General features: G+C 32.2%; 1 protein-coding gene across 1 annotated transcript in view; it reads right to left on the reverse strand.

Moving 5' to 3' along the window:
* Window positions 1-8,465, reverse strand: part of LOC119831887 — an 11,591-nt gene extending 3,126 nt beyond the window's left edge. Inside the window, exons 1-4 of the mRNA XM_038355457.1 lie at window positions 8,115-8,465; window positions 5,792-6,024; window positions 3,947-5,223; window positions 3,489-3,659 (exon numbers count right to left, since the gene is read on the reverse strand). Coding sequence (XP_038211385.1) covers window positions 3,489-3,659; window positions 3,947-5,223; window positions 5,792-5,959 — 1,616 coding nt within the window. The 5' untranslated portion in view covers window positions 5,960-6,024; window positions 8,115-8,465. The remainder of the gene's footprint in view (window positions 1-3,488; window positions 3,660-3,946; window positions 5,224-5,791; window positions 6,025-8,114) is intronic.
* Between the last annotated feature and the right edge of the window lie 548 nt (window positions 8,466-9,013).

The following is a 9,013-nucleotide window of genomic DNA, read 5'->3' on the forward strand; positions in this document are numbered from 1 at the left end:
TGCCCTTATATCGTTCTAGATAGGTCACCTGGTGGTTCAAATGACCCGTAATTTTTTCTATATGGGCCTGTAGTCTACATGTGTAATGCCATTTTTACATCTAAAAATTAACACTTAACCGATGTATTACCGGCGCAAGCTAAGGTTATAATATTTTAGATAAGCGTCTACGAAATTTTCGATGTTTCCAATTATAAAGAAATATGTGATTTTAAAATTATAAAGCTTTTTTTGTGATAAAGCTAAAAAAACAACATTGATTTGAATATAAATGTCAGATCTTGTTTTTATGTCTGTATCGTGGATTGAGTCATCAATTGGTCAGATAAATAAAATGATAAATATTGTACCTGCTTCATCTCCCTTGAATTTAAGACTCCGAGTAAGATATTATAAAAGACATCTCTGTGTTATATACGAAATTATTCATATTGTAGTAACTATTACTGATAATTTTAATGAGATGTTAACAATTCATAAACTTATTAACATTTCAATAGGATGTACTCTTATGTAACAAACGCAATAATGTAATATATAGTGTATAGAATATACACGTTACGGATAACATAAAGTAATACGTAAGAACACTATATAAAGGACTAAATGATGACGTTTAATTTATGCCTTTTCTTTAGAATGTATCCCACGTTCTTATTTTCTTTTTAATGCATTTATTTAACGATCACTTCTGTTTATATGGAGAATTAAAAAATGAGACACCATATATTATGTTTTATCAAATTTACTTTACATGGATTGACCAGGGATGGTAATTCTTGAGAAATGGTAATTCTGCTTGTTCTGTGATATTTTGTATTTATTTTCCGTTGAATTTATAATGGTTATAGATTAATAATGCTAATGATCTGTTTTTATTACATAGTAATACGATTGGCATTTTGATAGAATAGCTGTTTTGAATAACTGTATATTGTATAGTTTAGTGTAGTTTATAGTGCGCTTTAGAAAGGAAAAATTTAAGTTCGATTCTGAGTTAAAAAACTTAAAGTTAAATAGGATTAGGAAAGGCTTTTACTGAGATATTGTTTTTCATGTACGAGTTAAATCCTATTAATATTATAAATGCGAATGTTTGTAAGTATGGATGTTTGTTACTCTTTCACGTAAAAACTACTGAACCAATTGCCATGAAATTTGGTACGTAGACAGCTGGATAAGTGGAATAACATATAGGCAACTTTTTATTCCGATATTCCTACGGGATACGGACTTACGCGGGTGAAACCGCGGGGCACAGCTAGTAAAATATAAAAATAAGCCTTCTCAGCTTTGGGGGCTTAGACGTTTAAAGTATGCGAAGAGTTGAAACCTGGGTCTCATAATTATAAGGTTCAAGCGGCAGGCAATGTTGCAAGTGTTTTAGACCTTGTAAGTAATGACTTTAAAGTGTATTTGTTATAAGAATTGTTACTATTTTTATGACGCAAGTAATTTTTGTTAAAAATATACAGTTATCTATTACTTTGTTGGCTATATATAGAAATTTAGCAACCATAATATCTGTAAATTTGAATTTGTATAACGTTAAGTATTTATTGCGCTGAATTCCTAATTTATGTTGAATATAGATCTTGTGTTGTAGCGTATAAGGTATAAATTTGCGTATTGTTAAATCGTGTTAAAGTTCAATTTTTTTGAGCAGTTCTGCGGGTAATTAATGCAATATGCACAAAAACCTACAGTAAACAGTATTTATTTTTAAATTGGAATCGCAGTAATGGGCACCTGCACTAATATATTATTTATTTGAAACAATGCTTTACGTATTCATTTAATATAGTGATTAAAATTCATTTTCTTTTCACTGTCACTATTTTGAAAAAATATTATGATAAATTTTCGTATTTAATTTTAGAAACAACGACGGGAGAACCAAGGTGAAAGAATTTTTGAAATCGGTCCAGCAGTTGGGTAAGAACATTACAAACATACTTATATACAAATCTTTTCTCTTAATAATATTAGTATAGATAAAAATTTAAACAATAAAAATACATTACGAAAATTATTAAGCAATTGATTGATTTTTTAACACGATAATAAAATAGCATGTAGTTGAGTTACTTACCGTGTCCTTTTTTGATGTCGGTTATATAATGTCTTGTTTCCCTATTGTCAGTTGCATGTACAAAGTAAGTATTCTATATCGATGGAGGTTTTTTAATTAGTGTGTCTCAATGGACCAATTATTGTTTATTATCTTGATGTAACTACGTTTATTGATAAGTTTTTATAAAACCTTATATTTTTAACATACTCGTTGTATATTATCTACTATATAAAAATAAGTCGGGTTTTCCTTCCTGACGCTATAACTCCAGAACGCACGAACCGATTTCCATGGTTTTGCATTCGTTGGAAAGGTCTCAAGCTCCGTGAGGTTTATAGCAAAGAACATTCAGGAAAAATTTCAACAGAAAAGTGTGAAAATCATTTTTCACATACAGCCATCTGGTGGCGAAACGGAGTTCGCCGGGTTTGCTAGTTATATATAATAATTTTAATGACAGTAATATGGAATACACATACTATATATATTGCTGTTTAATTTATAAAACGCAAATGAATTTTAAACGATTTTTTCTGTTGTCAACCGACTGACTGACCGATTTTTGTATAGAGATCTCATAGATCTACGTATAAACACATAGATTCTTATTTATATTTTTGGATTGTAAAGAAAACGATGATATTTCTGTTTATTTAGTTATTTTGGTTCAACGTACCTCCGCGTAGCCACAGAAATTTTTAAACTAATAATACAAATGTTTATTATTATCTTGAATGTATTGTGTTATTTAAATGTACATTTGATTACAACTGTCAAGTTCTAGAAGCAAATAAATATTATATTATTTATAAACGGTAGACGTTTGAAAAGGCCGGCAGCACACTTGCGATGTTCTGATGTTGTGGGTGCGTTGAGCGGCACTGATTGGTGACGCAGCTGCTCTGAATAAAAAGATGTGATTTTAAAAATTAGGGCTTTTTCAGTCAAAGCCTGTCTTTACACCATTTGCATAGTCAATTGTGAATTTATATCGATAAAATTGATTACGAAGCGGAGTCAGCCTGAACCTCATAGATTACACCATTATATGCAAAAAGTCACAATAAAACAGTGTACATTTTTTTATTTACATTCTAATTAGTGGTAATGACAACATTCCAGTCTTGAATTATACATTTTTTATAAGTTAAGCAAACACCGACGTTCCCGGTGAGGGAGGTACCACTCCCAATTCTAAAACGGGACCAACTGACAATAATTTACTATTAAACACACAGAGAATCACGTCAATCGGTTGAAGACGAGAGTTATGGAGTAACAAAAAAAGAAATAAATTATATCAATCAAATAGAGAACCTCCTTTTTTGGGAACGTTATTTAAAAACAAAGACTATCGTATAATATAACAAATATACAATTATAACAATAGTAATCCTAAATTATATCGTTTGGTTATGATTTCCGTCTATATTTTGTATATGTCTGGTTTAAAAATATTATCGCATCATCTTTCCACAACGGTTCTGTGGAAAATTTTGTGTCTATAACCAATACTTTTTGATCCATCTTGTTGCTGGGTTGCCAAATCATAGGAAGCTGCTGAGTCGCTTCTGGGGTTGGGTTGCTGGAACATTTAAAGGCAAACTCAAAAACTTTTATTCATGTCATCTTTTACACGTGTATTATGAATAGCCATCCTTCTAGTATTGTAAACGCCATAATTTGTAAGAATATAAGTCCGCAGTTAAGGCTTACAGCTTACGCAGTTAATTCTGTTAAAAACCTACAACATTACCTATTCGCAAGAACATCTGTTTAGCGGTTAATGCGTGAAAAATGAACATACATCTATTAATCAATACATAAAACATAAAGATACTCGTACAAGTATAAAATGTTAAAAATACTCACTCAAATTTGGCAAAGTTCGTCCACATTGTTGTCATCTTTTTAGTCATATCAATTTCAAAAAATGACATAGGCAAGGTAATTTCAGTTTTAAATATATAAAATAGCTCATCAGCGTGCGTCGCGCCGGGGTATTCCGTAACTCCAAATAGCAGCTTTAATAAATTCATCCATCCATCTCGAGAAAATTTGTAAATGAATACGGGTTTCTCCATTTTTCTCATAAGAAAATCCGCCGTCAATATAACAGGATAAACTATACCTAAATCTCCTTCATATTTAGCTAATGAAGCTGGAGATATCGTGGATTTGTCAAAATTCTCGAAATATATTTCTTTAAGTTTTTCTGCAGTTGCGTTTTTATCGTATTCAGATGGGAATTTTAAATCTCTTGGCAGTGAACCGATGAAGCTAAAATTGTTTATGGTCGTTTCATTTTCCTTTCCAACAAACATTAGACCTTCTGCGCTGTTGTAGCCCATGATAATGGGTACTTTATTAAATTGGCCTTTATTGATCAAGTTGTATGGGCTATCACGTATGAATTCTTCCGAATTAGGTATATCATTTTCAATGCAAGGCACAAATATGTTTTCTGATAGAACAGTATCTCCAAATGCTCTGGGAACACGTGTCCCCAAAAGATCTTTAACTGGTTTATTGTTCAATAGTTCTAAAATATCATAAGCGTCATTTAATTCATGTCCCATTTGTTTGGCAAGTTTACGAGCGGTAGGCAATGGCTCAAATTGTAAAGCCCAGGGCGCCATTGCGGAGCCACTTTGCATAATTGCTTTATGGAATAACCCACGAGACATTGGTGAAACTATGTGGTACGACACAGACGCTGATCCAGCGCTTTCACCAAATAAAGTGACGTTGTCAGGATCGCCACCAAATGCCTGAATGTTTCTCTGCACCCAGCGAAGCGCTTCTACCTGATCCTTTAATCCCATATTCCCTGGTGCTTCTTTAATTCCCAAGCAAAGGAAACCTAATATTTCAAGTCTGTAATTGACCGTTACAAGAACTACGCCATGTCTGGTTAAGTACTCCGGTCCGTATAGAAGAGGAGAACCAGATCCGTCTCTGAATCCTCCTCCATGAATAAACACCATCACGGGGTAAGGCTTTTTCCCCGCTTGTAGAGGCGTGTACACGTTCAAAGTGAGACAGTTTTCTCTTCCATTTATCCATGTTTGTGAGAACCTTTGCGCGCATCTTACGTTTTCGTTCACTGCATCGAATACGCCTTCCCATTTTGATACTGGACGAGATACCTGAAATTATATTAAAATATTATGTAATCGTTTTGATTAATCAGATCTAATAAATAAAGAATTAGAAGACCACAGTTAGGTTATAGTTATCAGTTATTAATTACTAATAAGTAATAACTATAGCTATTAGTAATTAATTGGTATCGATACATATATGGCTATAATCGTTAATGTTACTGATTATAATGCAAAAAGTAATAATAAATGGTTTGTTTGGAATAATATGGACATATTTATATCATACTTATAAGTTAAAATAAAATATAATTAACATACTTGAAATGTCGTGTTTCATCTTTGTAAAACAATACGAAAGCATTACGGAAAATTTTAGTATTAAATTAATACTCATAAATATACGAATGAATGCAAAGCCAACAATTACTACATTATTGTCCGTGTGTATGTTTTTTTAGGCTCCAAAATAACTGGACTGATCTGAGACTACTTTGTTCTTATTATTTTTGTGAAAAGAAGAATAAATAATTAATGATTCACCTGCTATCAGCTGATATAATTATTTAAATGAACGCGTTCGAAATTACTAATTACAAAATTCTAAATTTACCTGAAACCTTTCAGCAATAGCATACGGTATGCCATTGTATCGCAGGTGTGACCCATCAGGGGCCACATAGCCCCGCAGCAGTCCACTAGTGGTAACCACGGGTGGTGTCGGCTGCAGCACCAGGCGAGCGGCCCAAAGTGAACACAGGATCAACCATTTAGTACCCATTAGGGGTTCATGTTTTGATAATTTAGATTTGTATAATCGAGTCTATGTCACAGGCTGGCCTTCAGCTGGAAATGTATTTTAAATTTGTTATTATATGTCGTTATGTATATTTATGAAGCAGTGGTGGCTTAGTGGATCTCGGACTTTAAAATCGATAAGTCGGGGTTCGAGAACGGGCGAGCGTGCAGGAAATAAATTGATTTTTCAATTTATCTGCACACGTGGATAACATCACCACTGCTTAAAACGGTGAAGGAAGACATCGTGAGAAAACCGGCATGTCCAAGAAACAAAAGTTCGTGGGCATGTGACATCAGCCAACCCGTACTTACAGCGTGGTGGATTATGGCCTGGAGGCCATAAGAGGCCTGTGTCCCAACAGTGGGAACGTATATGGGCTGATGATGAATGATGTATATTTAAGTATAACTTATATTTCGGAATCGATCGTATCCCGTTTATTCTGTTTTAGGATATTTTATGATTTTTTCTGCAATATAGATGTTGTTTTCCGATTTGCAGTTGATAGTAACGCTATAAATCTCATCTAAAAATGGTTCAGTCGTTTTCTATAACATGATTAATATTAATAAATAATTTCGAGAGTGGCAACACTTCGGCACAATTTGGGCCAGCTGGTATCGGGCAATTTTCCACACCCCACAGAAGATCGGCGCGAAATAGTATTGTGTTTTTTTCGTCCTTTTGCGACCCTTCCACTGCATATGTTCCTAGACGGGTGATGCTTACCATCAGGCGAACCACGAGCTCAATTGCCCTCTGTGATAAAAATATGTACTCATATTATATAAATAAATTGATACTAGATTCTCATTTATATACTTCAAACAAATGAATTATTATATTAATCACGTAGTAAATGACGATTCTGTAGCAATTAGAATTTCATTAAATTTAATTAGGTTTTTAAATGCCTTTTTTATTAGATCGAGATAGATTTTAGATTTAGGTATACTGTTTAATGAATGCCTATTGCCTATGCCCTATATGTATTGTTTTGTTTCGCATTGTTTTAAATGAACTTTGTTGTAATAGGTGAGTTTATCGCCAGTAATGGTTTAGAATACATTATCTTAATACCTTTTTCATTCATCGAAAAAATTATTCATTTATAAATTACATCTTCACAGTTCATATTACGCATAGGTACAAATTGATCAGTTCATCCGTAATTACCTAACGCATTATAATAATAATTGTCTATGATTCAATTTGTTTTCCTATTGGACTTTTTTCTGTTAAATTATCTATAAATTATGGTTACTTTTTATCTTCTAGGTCGTTCAGTTTCATTTACATGTGTAACTTTAAATTGACTTCGAAAAGGAAGTAATTAATTCGACTGATTTTTTTGGGTATATTACAACAAAATATTCGGGTGAACTGATTTTTATTATTCTTTTTTATTTGAAACTAGCGGTCCGCCCCGGCTTCGGCCGTGATACATATATAGCCATATATAGCCTTCCTCAATAAATGCACTATCTGACACTGAAAGAATTTTTCTAATCTGACCAGTAGTTCCTGAGTTTAGTGCAATCAAACAAACAAACAAACTCTTCAGCGTTATAATATTACAATAGATTAGTAAAGATTTGGTATCTCCCGTGGGGAACCATTTAATTTTGGTCTAGCTCTGACAATTGAGAGGCGGTATATTTGTTTAAAAGTATTTATTATTTGTCTTCACAAAATACTATACAAGTTAAAATATTGAAACGTTAAGTGGCGAGTGAATATTTTTTTTTGTAAACAATTGGACAATAACAAGTGATACCATGACCTATTGAACTGGATACTTTGTGACCCGAATGGAGCAAAACTTTGTTGGTTGCAAAATATATATTTTAGACGAACATAGTTTGTTGTTAGATAATATTATAAACACTGTGTAATGATAAATGTTGAAATAAAATGTAATGAAAATGGTAAATTTTATATACATTTAAATCTATCTGTAAAGTCCAAAGAATTTCTTTAAAGTTCATATGTTTAACAACGACAAATGTTTAGATAACAATAATTATAATACGGTAATATGGGAAGTATTTAAATATAATGCAATATTGACGATCATTTGATAATTATTTAACAGCTGCACTATAGGAAAAGATTAAAACATTTTTATACTTACATGTTTTATTTTATTCCGTTTTCTTTATAACAACTTCAAAATCTACGCACCAAACGAATAACATCAAATGTATAAATACCTATACTATATTATTTCAAACAATAATTGCATCTAAATACAACATCATGTTATTACACAGTTAGTCAACAGGTATTACCGCTTCTTTGTCTGCCACTAACAATTTTACCAAGTTTCGTATAAAATTCTTAGTACATTACGTCACTGAAACACTAGAATCTGATTTAGTTTTATATTAATTTCATTTTAACGCGTAAACGTAGAAATTATATGAAGAAAACACGCGCCACTGCGATCGTTCAAAGAGACAACAAAACAATTTACGAAGAGAGAGATCAAGTATGTACACCGTTATCCACTTATTTATGCAACTATGTACTCTCTGGTTATCGATTCAGTGCTTATTATCGTTTAATTTAGTATTATCCAAGTGGAAAGTTGAGTCATGGATTAAGTATTAATCAGGATTCACCTTTCATTGACGTGCTAGTACGATGTTATGCGTTTAATTTGATTATTCAACTTAGGACTGATTAAATAAATAGTTTTTTATTTTATAGCTAGTATTAATTTCAAGTAATAATGATATGTAAATATGGCAATTAAGTTAATATTAGCTAATCAAAGTAAAAGTTTTTTTTTTATTTTGCATAACAATAGAAAAATCTATGAAGATAGCTAACAATTTTTTCATTCGTTTTCTACCCCCCTGTTACGATAAGTGTGCGTCAGAGGAACCTCGCGGACGTCAGCATAGATTATACACTTATATACTGGGACGTCAGTCTGCATCAGACAGTCGCTGAAGATGGTTGTCGGCTCTTTAAAGCATAGCATAATATGAGAATGGGGATTATCATATTTTATAATATTTTAACATT

This window comes from Zerene cesonia, chromosome 14 (genome assembly GCF_012273895.1).
Source record: "Zerene cesonia ecotype Mississippi chromosome 14, Zerene_cesonia_1.1, whole genome shotgun sequence".
NCBI lineage: Eukaryota > Metazoa > Arthropoda > Insecta > Lepidoptera > Pieridae > Zerene > Zerene cesonia.